The sequence below is a fragment of the Macrobrachium nipponense genome, chromosome 37 (genome assembly GCF_015104395.2).
Source record: "Macrobrachium nipponense isolate FS-2020 chromosome 37, ASM1510439v2, whole genome shotgun sequence".
Taxonomy (NCBI): Eukaryota; Metazoa; Arthropoda; class Malacostraca; order Decapoda; family Palaemonidae; genus Macrobrachium; species Macrobrachium nipponense.
This window is the reverse complement of record NC_061097.1, coordinates 45,593,008-45,608,521: the sequence shown is the minus strand read 5'-3', so window position 1 is coordinate 45,608,521 and position 15,514 is coordinate 45,593,008. Positions and strand designations below refer to the sequence as shown.

The window sequence follows — 15,514 nt, the reverse complement described above, 5'->3', positions numbered from 1 at the left end:
AACTTTTATCAAACACTTAACTTTTGGGCCAAAAGATTATCCATTCGACTTTCAGCTTTACCTTCTGACAACTTCGAATTATTTCGAGTCATTACTTTTTTTTTTAAAGGTAGACAGTTCCAACCTTTCTCGAGTACCTTGGAAACCTTACTTACCTTTCACAACCCATGAACCACTACGAAAAATAATAAATCTTTCAGCTAATATATCAGTAGGTTTACTCCAAAAAGATTATGTTTTCTTTCATTATAAATGATTCCATCCAGGTGAGGACGAGATGTAGCTCATCTGGGCCAACAAAATTTAACTTATATCCTTTTTAATTATAAACTATTCCATCCAGGTGAGGACGAGATGTACCTCCTTTAGGCCTGCATATTTTAGACTTATATTTTCTTTATTTATAAGTGATTCAACCAAGTAAGGATGAGATGTAGCTCGTCTAGGCCTACATATTTTGGACACATTTTCTTTAATTGTAAATGATTCCATCCGGGGAAGGACGATATGTACCACGTCTAGGCCTACATATTTTGGACTCTACTCCAAAAAGATTATATTTTCTTTAACTATAAACGATTCCATCCAGGTAATGACCAGATAGATATACCTCCTCTAGGCCTACACATTTTGAATACTTTATTATTACATATATTTTGAGAGAGCAACGGCGAGCGTCAGTTTGCCAGAGGGACAATGAAAAGCATTCGATCCCAAAGAAACAATCCATTTGCATGCACACCTTGAGCACCGATTCTCTATGGAACCATCAAAGTCCTGATTTTCCGTGTCTGTTATTTGTGCGTTGTTTCGTTCTCTCTCTCTGTGGTTTGATCAACAGCATTCGACTGACTACCAAGTATATGAGTTAGGGCTGACATGACAGCAGAAGCCCAGTCAGTTAAGTTGTGCTCAGAGAGAGAGAGAGAGAGAGAGAGAGAGAATAATGTTAACAGCTTATTAACTAAAGAGATGCAAATAGTAACATAAATATTTGTTAATATTCATATCTATAAAAATATAGCATATATATATATATATATATATATATATATATATATATATATATAGTGTTTTTGAATGAACACCATTCTTCACAGAATGATTACTTTTAAATTGATAAATTTCAGTGTCGAATACAAAGTAAAAATAATTGATTAATGTCAAAACCAAGTGAATCTGTGATATGCAATACTGACAACTGAACCTGTACATGGCAACTCCCTAAAAAAAAAAAAAAAAAAAAAAAAAAAACGAGGACGTGTCAAAGTATTAAGAAACTCGAACTGTCGAAATAAAAAACCAATATATGACTGTTAACAAATGTATTATACGTCAGAATCAAAGTATCAGGAATTATGCTTTACAATACATAAAGGATCAAGTATACTTCCTTCTAGATATACAGTTCTCGAAGAACTTGGAGCTAAGGACCCCTTACTAAACTTCCTCCAGTGGGCGCAGACGGAGGAGACGCCCGCGCCCAAGTCTTGAGTGGGGGGCTCCCGGAGACGCCCAGGTCCTCAGCGGGAGCTCCCAGAGACGCCCAGGCCTTCAGTGGGCGCGCAACCGGACGCCCGATCCTTCAATGGGCGCAGCCAGAGGCGCTGGAGGGGGTCTTCCTCTGCATGGCCGTGGCGATGACCTTCCAGCACTTCGGGTACTGACTCTGCAGCGTCGAGATGATCGTCCTCAGGATCTGCACGTCCTCGGGGCTGCACCTGACGCAGCGGTCCCCGACGGCCACGATGGGCAGGTAGGTCCGGAGGGCGTTGCCGCGGTCGTCGCAAGGCCCCTGGCCGACGGAGCACTTCACGTGGGTCTCCACCAGGCGGCGATTCCTCAGGCCCACGACGACCTGCGAGAGGCTCTCGCGGAACACTCTGCAGGAGGCGGGGGGAGTGGAGGCCACCAGCAGAAGTGTCACGAAGACAAGAGACGTTGCGGCGACCTTCATGGTGGTGTGAGAGAGAGAGAGGGTGGGGGAGGAGGACTCGGGAATGCTCCGGACTTCCTTCGGTCTTCGACGGCGGTTCTCGGCCGACTCACGGACGACGGGCGAGATCGGCTCCTTTATGGAGGAGGACGTAGATGGGTCCCCAAGAGGCGTCTGGCATCTCTCGAGGCGTAGGCCAGGTTGGGACTAGATCGGGACAGATTCCTCTCGACCGTTTTTTTCTTAATTCTTTTTGTTTTTTTGTTTACTTCCTTGTGAGGAATGTATTCTTCTACCTTCTTGTGGACGCAAGTGTCAGAATATCTTTTAGATATATGTTACATCCGAGTCATTTCTTTTTTTGTATGGTTGTATGCATGTATGATTGTATTTGCTACTCGAAAACTATGTATAATCATAAATCATCCCCTTCTTTACTTTTTTTTTTTTTAAGTAGAACACTATTCAAGGTACGACAAGTCTTCCAGATCACGATTAAAACATTTCTTATATTCATATTTGATGCTACATTTCATCTTTGCTGCTTTTATTGAGGCCTCAGCTAAAGTCATCTTTTTGTCCCTTTATTCTCAAGTTTTGGTTAATGGTTATATATCCACTGAACAGTTTCTCTCTCTCTCTCTCTCTCTCTCTCTCTCTCTCTCTCTCTCTCTCTCTCTCTCTCTCTCTCTCACCATCTATACGTCCCACTTCGACCTGACATGACCCAAGTCATGTCGCCGTTCTCGCCCCATGCTTTTGAAAATTCTCAGTAATCGATGCGTCATTTCCCTCGTAAACTAATATCAAGAGCCTGAGTCTCACGAACAATTATATCTGTCACTGGTGACTGGCCAAATGATGTATTGACACCGAGGGCCACTTCATTCTGCCTTTGAGATTCTAAAGCACTGAAATTTCTGCTACGGACTTTTGTGGTCATTCTTTGTTTTCCTGTTATCCTCCATTCTTGTCCCTTATATTCCCCAATGCAACGAGAGACCTTATGTTCTACTTATCCATTATTTTTCCATTTATCTTTTCTGGAGTGGGTGGGTAGAAGGTCATAGGTCATTTTAATCTTAGGTCATTTTGGCCACTTGGTTCTCCCGTTAAACCATAATCATAGACGTAAGAGATTGAACCATTAGACTACTTCAGACTATAATGTTTAGTTTTAAAGGCTAAGCACTAAGTGCCCAATCTCCCTCTATAAGTTCTGTCAGATGCATATGTCTCTAATATTCCTTTTGCTACAGTTTATTCATGTCTTCTTAACTGTCTGCCATTCGTTTGTTCAGTGGTTGATTATTTTCACCAGTATTTGATTTCAACCATCTTTTGTTTTTGTTTTAAAATTGTCAATACTTCAGTATTTGATTTCAACCATATTTTTTTTAATTTAAAATTATTATTACTCTAGTATTTGATTTCAACTGTTTTTCTTTTAAAATTATAAGTACTCCAATATTTGATTTCAACCATCATTTGTTTTCCTTTTAAATTTTTAAGTACTCCAGTATTTGATATTAACTGTTTTCTTTTAAAATTATAAGTACTCCAGTATTTGATTTCAACCATCTTTTGTTTTTCTTTTAAAATGATCAGTACTTCAATATGTGAAAGTTCCCCTGACATGATACTTGTATTTTACTTGTTCAAAATGATGAAGCGATTCACGAGAACTATAATAATGCTGAAAACAAATTAGAAATAAAAATAATGCATCAGTGAGGACTTCCTCGAACAGTGAGTAACTGAGAACAATAAAATCAATTATCTAATCATATTTTCCTCCCAAATTCTGTACTCTTTGCCTCCTTTAACGGGAGAAAATATCTGTAGAGTTATAATAGAACTGACAGACAAAATGCCTTCAGTGAAGTTGACGAAATAAAATTTATTTTTTTATATTTTTGCTGTTACACTGGTGAATATAATTTAGTTCCATGTTTATTTTTTTATTAACATTCTTGTGATCCTCATGGAATAATGCTAGCCTTAATTCATATTTGAAAAAACTATCTAATGATAAATCATCCGTAATTCCTCAGTGGCAATTATTCAAACAATAATTTCGTGACGTGACAGAAATATTCGTAAGCGATTAACAATATAATTTTACCTTCATTTTGTATAAACCTTATTATCGTCGTGGAATAAATATAGGTACACCGTACTAATAATAAATCAGCCATATTATTTCTATTCATATTCATTCAGACAATAATTCTAATACGAGAGAGGCAGTGTTGATAATTACGGAAAAAGAGATCAAACGCTAGTTACCGATTTTCAAAGTGACGCTTATTTGAGGGGGGGGGGGGGTGTTGTTAAACTGGTCGTTTCCGTTCAGTGGTCGTTAGAGACTCACCATCCACCCCAAGAAAGACCAAAAACAAAGAGAAACAACGAAAAAGAAGACGGAAGGAGACCTGGCGAGTTCCAAAACACTCGAAGAAGCGACGGCCAGGTATCAGGAAGCTAAGAGGTTCGGTGAGTTATAATCATTACGTATCTTCAAGCTCTGAGATTTCCAGCTGTATGTTTACTTTGATGCCCCTTTTTTAAGTTTTCTTGCGGTTTTCACTTCTTGGGGGTTGATTTAGTAATTTAGGCATCTCTTTCTGAGGATTTTTTCTATGAGTAAGTTTATAAGAAGGTTAAAATTTTGGTGTTCGATGCTGTGGGATTCTTTGACATAGGCCTACTTTTTGCCTGATGGTACCATGCGCAGGGCCAGATGTTTTGCGTTCTTGGTCAGAGCTATTTTCTTGATTGTACGTTGCCAGTTGCTTTTATAACTTAAGTTAATTGCTTTTCAGTTGCTTAGACTTATTATCCTGCAGTATTTTCTGAAGGGGGTTCATTTTAGTATTTTTCGATTAATTCACATATATTTTCCCCTAATGCACACCCAAATTGGGCCTTCATTTTATTAGTCTAGAAATGGGCTTTCATTTGATCATTCTAGAGTGTTTTGATTGTCTTTAGTGATTAATATATTTTCCCAGGTTGTCTGATCCATGGCGAATCCCAGTTTTAATATTGTTCCTTTCGGGAAATTTCTATCAGTCGCTCGTAAGTTATCGTCGCTGCTTTTAGAGAAAATGGCATTTGTAACGATGCCTTCGTTCGTCAAAATTTTTCCCTGGTCTTATTTTCTGCTGCTCCAATGGCGGTAATTTTATAAACTGTTTATTTGAATAACTTTACTTGAGATCTTGGTAGTTATTCCTCCTGGAACTACCCACAGACTTTCCGTGTTCATTGCTTGTAGCTTTCAAGTAGGTATCGTTACCATTTTAAGTTCCCTAGAACATTCCATGTGTATATTTGATCGATTTCTGCAGGGTATATGGGATTTTGTTATTCCTGTGTAATTTTAGATTTCTGCAGGTATTCTATGGGCGTTTTGTTGTTATTCCATGTGTATATTTGATAGATTTCTGCAGGTATTCTATGGGCGTTTTGTTATGTTACACCATCTTGGGGCTTTGTGATAATTACCTTTTTAACTTAAGAGTTCTACGCCCATTCTTTGGAACTTTCCAGGAGTTTTGTGACCATATCCAGTGCACGTGCCATAGGTGTTTATCTACAATTGCCTGAAACTTTCCAAGGAGTTCTACTCCTATTCCCTTAAACTTAAAATGGGTTCTTTGATATATCCAGTACACTTTCCATGGGTGTTTATAGACCGTTACCTGTAACTTTCCAGGGAGTTCTGCGTCTATTACATGTTTATTTCCATCCTATTCCATAGAACCCCCCATGGTTGCATTGACAGTAAATGAAACTTTTCTAGTTGTTATTCCCTTGAACTTTCCATAGTTCTATGTGACCATTCTAGCCCGCAAAAATTTCCTTGGGTTCTTTGTGTCAATTTCATGCAGCTTTCCACAGGTTCTTGTGATAATTCCAGTGTATTTTCCATGTGTGTTTATTGTGACAATTTCCTGGAACTTTCAATAGGTTCTTGTGATAATTCCAGTGCATTTTCCATACTTTTTGTCAATTACCTGAAACTTTCCAGTGAAATCTGCTTGTATTCCGTGGAAGTTTCCATGGATGAACCTCAACCACTGCCTGGAACCCTCCATAGTGCGTATCCACCCCCCTTTCTGAGACTTATTCATTGGCATTCCTCTGTCCAGAGTTCCTGGAACTTTCCATCATCGGTGCGCACCACTTCCCTGGACTTGTCCCTGGAAAGGTCCCATGTTACTCCTTTGTGAACCTGTTCCTACAGACTATCTCCTTTTTCAAAGAGACTTTGTTTTGATTAGGCTTAGCGTTGAACGATGAGTTTGGCCATAATGTTTTAATTTAGTTTTTATCAAGAGCAATTGATTCGGATGATTTTGAGTTTTGTAATAGCTTAAGGGGTTAGTTTGCTGGTACGGCTTGTAGTACGGTCTAGTGCTGCAGTTTTACCCTAGTGGTTTAAAGCCGTAAAGTTTAATGTAATTATATTTATTAAATACGATTCTCTCTCTCTCTCTCTCTCTCTCTCTCTCTCTCTCTCTCTCTCTCTCTCTCTCTCTCTGTACTAGGAAGAGGACAGTCTCAAATAGCTAATTTCAAATATAGAAGTTTACTTTGTCTTTAAGTCTTTTTGTTTGAATTACCTTCTTAAATCAATAAAAATTTAACTTTCATTCCAGCTTCCTCCTCCTCAAACGAAACAGACGTGAAAAAAAGGGACGGCCTTGAAACTCCGCTAACAGAACAGACTACACACGGCAGTGGGAGCACTAAAAAAGGAGTTCAGGAATTCTATAGTTGAAAGGTAAGAGTGAAAGGCAATTTACTTTTCAATTGGAAAGTTGAACATAAACTTGAGCCAAGAAATTGACAGGTGATTGAGACAATAAAGACTTTAGCTAACAAGTACAATGACGATTAAGACACAAAAGAACCAATCCCTGATACCATATGTCTTTCTGACAGAATCTACTGTGGGAGGTATTTGTGACAAGTAGGGTTTTATTGAGGGATTAGTTCTTAAATCTTCTGGTGACCATTCGAGCAATGCAAAACTTCAATTAGCAAGACAGTTTTAAGTGGGGAGAAGTAGCGGGGAATGTACGGAAATAGGACAGAAAAAAGTATAATTGTGGCCAGTCTTGCCTTAGCTATCCTTAAAACTGAAGGCGCCCTTGACTAAAATTTGAGCTTTTTAATTTAACCATATTTCTGCCATTTTTAGGTACTATAGTCTAGTTTCCGATTAGATGCTGGCTTACAGTAAAATTAAAATTCTCCGGTAAAGCTGCTTTTATGTAGGGTAAAATCCAACCAGATGTGTGGTTTTAGATGGTGACTAGGCTATCAATGAGAGAATGAATCTGGTTAATTTACTGATTTCGAGAAATTCACAGAAACCTCCCGATTTTATTTCATGAACAAATTTATAATTTTTCCTTTTCTGATTTGGGTTAGTTTCCCAAGTCCTCAAACCAAGACCACAGTACAGAAAATACTACTTTATCTTTTAAACTTTTTGGATAGTTTGTTGCACCCTATTTAGAGAGGTTTTGGACATACTTGAGCATCAAACTAGATGCTTAGTTGTTTATTTGAACCTTTTCAAAACTTAATGGGTTAAAATCCATTACCCATATCTTTCTTTGCAGTGGTGGTATCTGGCAAGCAACTGAGTTCGAAGGCCCGGAGTAGGGGTTTATCTTGACAAGATGTACACTAGCTATTACATAGAAAGCTTCCCTTTCAACGTGAGGAGGCTCGAAGCCCGTAAGGTCATAGAGAACTTTCCCGGCTTGGTCCCCGTCGTCATCGAGAAGGTGCCGACGCGCCTGGACATGAAGAGCATTAGGATTCGAAACGTCTACCCAAAGGGGACTACATTGCGAGAAATCTGCGTCTACTTGCGCTGGCTTCTCAGAGTGAGAGAGGACGCCCACTTTGCTATATGCACCCAAGGAGTCATGCCCAGTCTTGCGAGCGACATGGGGGCCCTCTACGAAAACTTCTGCCACGCTGACGGTTACCTATACTTGGCTTACAACGACGGAACGATTGATCTCCGCAAATTGAAGGTGGTTGAGCCCCTCCATTCGAGATATGAACTACTACCTGAGAGGCAAGCACCTGGATTGAGGTCTCGTGATTCCATGCTTTTGCCAAGCAAAATTGCGCCTATTTCACCACTCCAGGAATTATGTGCACGTGGCAGGCTATTGTCTCCTGAGGATAGAGCTAGGAACAGACCTAGGTCTTCTGTAATTCAGAGAACCGGTCAGTTTCCACAACATACTCCTGATCAGTCTCCTGAGCTGGCCAGGGAGGAGGGGGCTCTTGCCCTGCCAGAGGAGGGTGCTTTTGCCTTGCCGGAGCAGAGTGGTTTTGTTTTGCCTGAAGAAGGCACTAGTCCGCCAACCAGTGAGGACAGTAACACTGATATGAGTGAGGAAGGCACTGGCGAGATGTCTGAACATGATGATAGTGATGAGGACACAGATGAGGACACTGTAGAGGATACAGATTCACTGTGCTCCCAGAGGAGTTTTGAGGAATCTTCATTTGGAAACTATTACTTATCTGATAGTAGCGATTCATCCTCTGGAAGCAGTGATTCATCAGGTGGCGACCATTCAGAGTACAGCTACCAGTCAAAAACTGACTGCTCCTTAGCACCAGAGAGGCCTCAGCCATTACATGGAGGTCCTAGTTTAACAAATGTGAGCACTGATTCGTCGTCAGACAGCTACTGTACTGCGTCGGAAGCATCTGACTCTTATATAAGTTTTCATTCGTTATCACCACACGCGAATATTGAGCAGTCTGGTTATCTTGAAGATGCTGCATCCTATAGTCCTTCTACTAGCCAGCCTAGACCTACAGCTTCATTCTCCCAGTCAACAGCTGGCCCACCAGTTCACTGTTCAAGCTCTGATAATCTCTCAGGCCTCGGCTTGAGTTACACTACTCTTACTACTCCTCTATCATTATCTGCCCCTTCACTTAGCCAGTCGAGGTCAGCATCCTACCAGGAGCTCTCAAGCTTGACCCACTCCTTGCAGCGGTGCAGATCGGCAGAGGCTTATCTCGCAGTATTTTCTTCATCTCGCCTAGACGGAGCTACTTCAGAGTCCTGTGAAACGAGGCCAGGGCCTTCGAGTGAATAATGATTAATGCTTATGTAACTCTTTTAAAGATTAATTTAGTTTTATGCCAGATGTACCATTTTCTCTTTAAATTATTTCTAAGAGGAATTTAAGTGAGTTTTAACATGCTAGTGTTAAAACCTGGCAGCGTCTTAACTTTGCTCTTAGAGTACAACTTAGATTTTAAGAATTTTAAGTTTGAACATAATTTCCAGTTTTACATTCTAACGTAATTTCCAGTTTTACATTCTTGTAAATATTTTATAATTTCTCACACTTTTGTACACTTTTTAACATGCAATAATGAAAAGAGGTAATAGTTCTTGGTGATGTAGATTCCACCAGAAAATGCTTAAATAAAATGTGCAGTCTGGTGTTCTGCAGACTGCTTTATTTTGTTTGTGAACCTAATTCTAATGGTTTTTCAACTATTGTAAATATATTTCTAAATGTTTAGGCCGTATAAGAAACCAATGATTGGTTTCCAAAGCGTCTTAATGTTGAAAAAACTATGACTAGTTTGTAAGGCTTATTGATTTGTAGATTATTTTTTATCTTTATTTGCTAAACGTAACAGCAATGTATTTGGTTAATCTTTTCCTGATCGGCACTAAGGAAGTTTTTAGCTTGGAGAATGTTAAGATATTAATCTACACTAATTTATGGTAACTGTTAATTAACTAAGGTGTGAGCGTTTTTTTTAAAGTCTGGTACTTTTTATAAAGGGTTTTCTGATGTTGAATTGTTTGGTAAGCATATAGGATTTGTATGTTATCCGGGAATAATGTCCTTCATATTTAAAGCTCTGTAGATTGATTCTGTTCAAGTTTAAAAGCTAAGAAATTTAATTTTGTCCAATGTGTAGTAAGTTATGCAGTTGGTGAGAACAGGTATTATCGGTCTTTCTAACAGTGATTAGAGCTATATCGATCCTTGGAATAAATGGTTTTTATCTTTATTAGGTATATTATTTAACCTTTTCACTGGTTATTTTATGCACGCTACTTTGTTATAACATGATTTATATGGAAGTGTGCATATGTTTGAGTAGTGTTGAACTGTTTTTGTCATAAGTCTTGGGGGACATTTCTTTAACTTTGAACTGTTTTGTCAGAAGTAGTGGGACACATTTCTTAAGTGTTGAACTGTTGTCAGAAGTCATGGGACACATTTAAGTGGTGAAATGTTGTCATAAGTCTTGAAGATTCTTAAGTGGTGAACTCTGTTTTGTCAGAAGTCTTGAGACATTTCTTGAAATAATAAGCTTATTACCGGACATGTCTTATTGCTGGGCACGTATTAAGGTGATTTTAATGATTAAACATGAAATTTGTGCTGGTGATATTTTTCAAGAAAGGCTTGACAAACTAGCCTGGCTGTTACTTCAAAAGTAGACTTTAGTTGAGACCAGCCATAGTACAGCCCCAAAAATCATTTTTGAAAACCAATTATGTACTTTTTATTATTTATCTTTTTGGCTAAAGTAAAAGCCGGCTAACAACCCAAGCAACTTGAGAACCTGTGAACCACTGGCAGTTTAAAGTTCGAAAGGAAGCTTGGTTCTGAACTGCTTTCGACTAACGGTCTAGAGTTTCCTGGTACATTAGTGTATATTTGCTAAATGTTTTAAGTTACTTAACATGCTCTTGAGAGGAAAGGGAGTACACGAGAGATAGTCAAAAATGGTCCTTTAAAATTATGTGTTCTTGCATCTGTAACAGCAAGTGTAACGAATATTACCAGAAAATAACTATGAAAGTAATGGCATGAAAGTGTTATTTTATGGGCTCTCTCTCTCTCTCTCTCTCTCTCTCTCTCTCTCTCTCTCTCTCTCTCTCGTGATAGCTACTTCTAACTGGTCTGAGCCTGCCTGCGCTTGGTATACGTGCAGCCCCCAACTTACAGCACAGAGCCAACGCTAACATTCATATCATCTGGATTGAAGCAACTCAAAGTGGTTTAGGCCTTCTCAAGGAATTCCAGCTTCGGAACTAGAGTGCTGAGTCATTCGAGAAACAAAAAATAGTTCTTGTTAGTCCCTCATTTACATAGAATTTTTCCTATAATATACGGGCGTATTATGACCAAATTTCAGGATGGGTACCTATGGGTCTAATCGTTAGTTTAAGACTCCTGTTGGCGAAAACGTTTAACGGCAGCAATGACGCAAGTTGAACCTAAGTAATTGTAGGAACTTTCTCAAAAATGTCTTAATTTGAACTCTCCTACAAAGAGCGTGTTTTTCTGTTTGCAAAGCTCGTCGGCAGAAGCCATTTTTGGTGAATATCAGATAAACGGAAGCCATTTTTGGTGAATATCAGATCAACAGAAGCCCTACTTGAACGAAGTATACATCAACAGAAGCCCAGTCTTTTCGATTTGTCGTAACTCGCCTGGCATCTCCTAATAGTTGAATATAACAGTATTTCACCTGCTCACCGGCCCTGAGGCACCAAGTGGTGTTATCTAGTTTAAAGCTGTTTATATTCGGTTGCAGAGCATTTTTCAGTCATTACGCATCGTCGAAAAGTCTTTTCTCCTCCTGATAATCTTTTGTTTTATCAAAATCCTCTGGGTCTCCTTCACACATAACACTAAGAGCGGAAAATACTGTTTTGTTGCAAGTTACTTAAATCCAGAACTTATTGGCTTTCTAGCCTATGGCACTGTTCGAAAACCTCTATCCTGTCCGTTACTGGTCTGGATAATGGCGTCAGGAGTCACCCGTCTCAAGCTTCATAATGTTTTGTCTAGACATGTCCGTGAAGATGCTACCGACGCATTCTTTCTGCAATCCTGTTGCTTCCTTCAATAGAATGCCATATTCTCTGGGAGCCTGAATTTCAAGCCAATGGCCCCTGTGATGGGCTTGTTCCATATGAATAGGGTTCGTCTTCCTGAATAATAATAATATAATAATAATATAATAATAAGAATAATAATAATACTAATATAACAATAATAATAATATAATAATAATAATAATAATAATAATAATAATAATAATAATATACACAGTGGATGCTGGCAATTTGTGAGTAAATTTAATCTATTTTTATTAAGGCCCAGGTCTACAGCAATTTGAAGATGAACTTAGCTTTGATATTAATATGTAAGAATGAAAAATCTATTGTTCACAATGAAATTATAATTAAATAATAATTAATCAGAGTATTGTTCATTGTAAGTAATAATAATGAACTCAAGTATTGTTCTTTGTAAGTAATAATAATGAATTCAAGTATTGTTCTTTGTAAGTAATTATGAATCCAAATATTGTTCATTGTAAGTTATGAGTAAAACCACAGATGGATAAATATGGCCGTGAAACCTTGAGAAGATGTAAGACTAGTGTTTAATTCAGTGGAATAACTGAGCCAATGTTCAAAATTCTACGTACATGAGTTTCAAAAATTCACTTTGAAGAAATATTATACATTTTAAAATAACCCACATAGGCTTGTACACATTCAGTCAACTTTTTACAAAGTCACTCAAACGTGGTAGAAACTAGCCATAGAGATTCTGGTCTTTTTAAAGAGGAACAACGTCTAAAATTTTGTTTAAAAAATTTGAATAAAAAATTGTTTTATGGTCTTTAAAAAAAAAGACGAACTAAGTCTACAATTCAGTTATCAAAAATTTAATAAAAATCTATTTTGGTTTCACAGGAAAACAATATAAGAAGAATGGACTTTTTGAATTTACTGTATGGAAATATATTTGAAGCTTTTTTCAGGTTAATTATACTATAGCTAAAGGTGACAACGAAATAGAAAAAAAAAAAAATTTGACACTAGGAATATGGTACTATTCCTGGAACTTCAAATTCAAACATTACCACTAACTTACAAAAGAAAGCAAGTTGGATTAGCCGGGTAAAATTTATTTATTTATCATGTATTTTTCCAAGACGCTTTGTTTATGAATAGTTTCCAAAGGTAGTTATGTTTCCTTCTTACACTGAAACATCAAGACAAAGGTTTTGAAAAATCTTTTATTAGAGAAATATACAATGTTTTTACCATTTTAACAGTATTAGATGCAGAATTTGATCAAAGTTGATTTGAATTGACGAGAATTAAAAAAAAAATTACCTTGTACATTTTACATAACCTATGTATTTCAATATTAATATTTTTCTATAGTTACCCATATAAGATTTTATCAGCATAAATCTATTTCTTATTATCCTTGATTTTGTAAACCTTCTTATACCATCATTTTCATCTTTTATTCCTCTTTTGTGGGCTAGCCTGATACCAACAACATCGTCACAAATTAAAATACCAGCAGTGTTCCTGTCCCTTTTTTAGATCATGCTTCAAAGGCCCAGTTTAACGTAACGAAAACAAGCGCAAAAATCTCTAAAAAGCTTAACCGGAGTTACTAAGTGACCATGACTGAAATACCTAGTACCATCTCAGAATCGCGTGCTGGGTCCCACGTCCGCAAATATATAAAGTACTACTTTCCTCAGCCGCCGCCAAGGAGATGCACCACCACCACCAAAGAGAAAGTCCGATGCGAGGACGTGATCACGTGACGCAAACGTCGTCGTCTAGGCCTACGCTCCAATTTCATAAAAGAACAGGCCTACGTCGCCGTGCTTGTGTGACCTTCGAGGGATACTAAAGGTCAGGAATGACCTGGGGATTTCTAAATCGGGATTATTATCACCTTCCCATCAGAGAGGAAGAGGAGAGAGAGAGAGAGAGAGAGAGAGAGAGAGGAGAGAGAGAGAGAGAGAGAGAGAGAGAGAGAGAAAAGGCTAGAGAAAGACAGACATAGATTAGACTCAGATGCCGTGCGTATATAGGCCTACTTGATTAATGAGCTCTATCTCTTAGGCCGATTGGTGCTTCCAGGAGCACGGAGACACGAAGGGGTTGGGCATGAGTTTGGGGAAGAGTGGGGGGGGGGGGGGAGGGGGGGGGGGGAAAGGGAAGGGAGGGAGAGGGATACGGGAGGTGGTGAGACAGGAGAAGACCCTTAAAGGATATAGACAAGTTCCTCCGGAGTCCGACTGACGGACGACCAGTAACTGGCGATGAAAAAAATGTGAAACATTTTAATTAAAATGACCAACCGGCCGGTAAATCCAGTTTTAGTGATCTTAAAGATTATCCAATTAATTTTTTTTGGGAGGGGGCGGGTGGTTGTAAGAAGTAGGCCCTAGATTTTGATTCTATTATTATACGATTAATTTTACAGATTTTTATATCAATTTCTATGTTCTCAACTTCCTTTTCTAGCATGTGGGAATTCTGTTTTGTATAAGCATACTGTCTAAGGTTTTAAATGGTATATCCAGAATAATAATAATAATAATAATAATAATAATAATAATAATAATATATAATAATATATATAATAATAGTATCACTCATTGATGTCGCAATACCATGGGACACCAGAGTTGAAGAGAAAGAGAGGGAAAAAAATGATAAGTATCAAGATCTGAAAATATAAATAAGAAGGATATGGGATATGCCAGTGGAAATCGTACCCATAATCATAGGAGCACTAGGCACGATCCCAAGATTCCTGAAAAGGAATCTAGGAAAAACTAAAAAAGAGGCCTGAAGTAGCTCCAGGTCTCATGCAGAAGAGTGTGATCCTAGAAACGGCACACATAGTAAGAAAAGTGATGGACTCCTAAGGAGGCAGGATGCAACCCGGAACCCCACACTATAAATACCACCCAGTCGAATTGGAGGACTGTGATAGAGCAAAAAAAAAAAAAAAAAAAAAAAAACAATAATAATAATAATAATAATAATAATAATAAAGTATTGTTCTATCCCAACAATCCGTAATACATACAGATGTTGAATGTATGTATGCACTTTGAGCATATATAAAGATACTAATAAAAACAAAACAAAAATACTGTAGATTATATATTAACTAAATATATATATATATACTATAGCTATAGAGCTTAATATATACATATATATTATTATATTATATATATATATATATATATATATATATATATGTTAAGAAGAGAGAGAGAGAGAGAGAGAGAGAGAGAGAGAGAGACAAACGAAAGAAAGACGCGAGGACCATCTTCTTCTTCATTTTCTTCTTCTTCTTCTTCCTCCTCCTCCCGAGGAATCTCTCGTCATCTCCAAAATGCCCTCCGGAGGCGGCCTCGGGGTCCTAACCTCAAATGGTACGATCGGGACCTGTCACTTCAGTCAGGTGTTGTCGCCTCCGCCACAACATGCGTGCGCCCTCTCTCTCTCTCATACTAAAGTGCCTCTCTCTCTCTCTCTCTCTCTCTCTCTTCTCTCATCTCCTCATAATTAAATGCCTTCTCTCTCTCTCTCTCTCTCTCTCTCTTCTCTCTCTCTCTCTCTCTCTCTCATACTTAAGTGTCTCTCTTTCTCTCTCTCTCATACTTAAGTGTCTCTCTTTCTCTCTCTCTCATACTTAAGTG

The 15,514-nt window shown here is 38.2% G+C and overlaps 1 protein-coding gene across 1 annotated transcript; it reads left to right on the top strand.

Moving 5' to 3' along the window:
• The first annotated feature begins 4,306 nt into the window (after window positions 1–4,306).
• Window positions 4,307–10,024, top strand: LOC135209210 (uncharacterized). Its single transcript, XM_064241900.1, has 3 exons — window positions 4,307–4,432; window positions 6,604–6,728; window positions 7,576–10,024. The coding sequence occupies exon 3, from the start codon at window positions 7,636–7,638 to the stop codon at window positions 9,085–9,087; it is 1,452 nt and encodes a 483-aa protein (XP_064097970.1). The 5' UTR covers window positions 4,307–4,432; window positions 6,604–6,728; window positions 7,576–7,635; the 3' UTR covers window positions 9,088–10,024.
• The last annotated feature ends 5,490 nt before the right edge of the window (window positions 10,025–15,514 follow it).

Bases quoted from the DNA above. Each gene is read 5' to 3' on its own strand.
- LOC135209210 (XM_064241900.1), top strand. From the start codon at position 7,636: ATGTACACTAGCTATTACATAGAAAGCTTCCCTTTCAACGTGAGGAGG.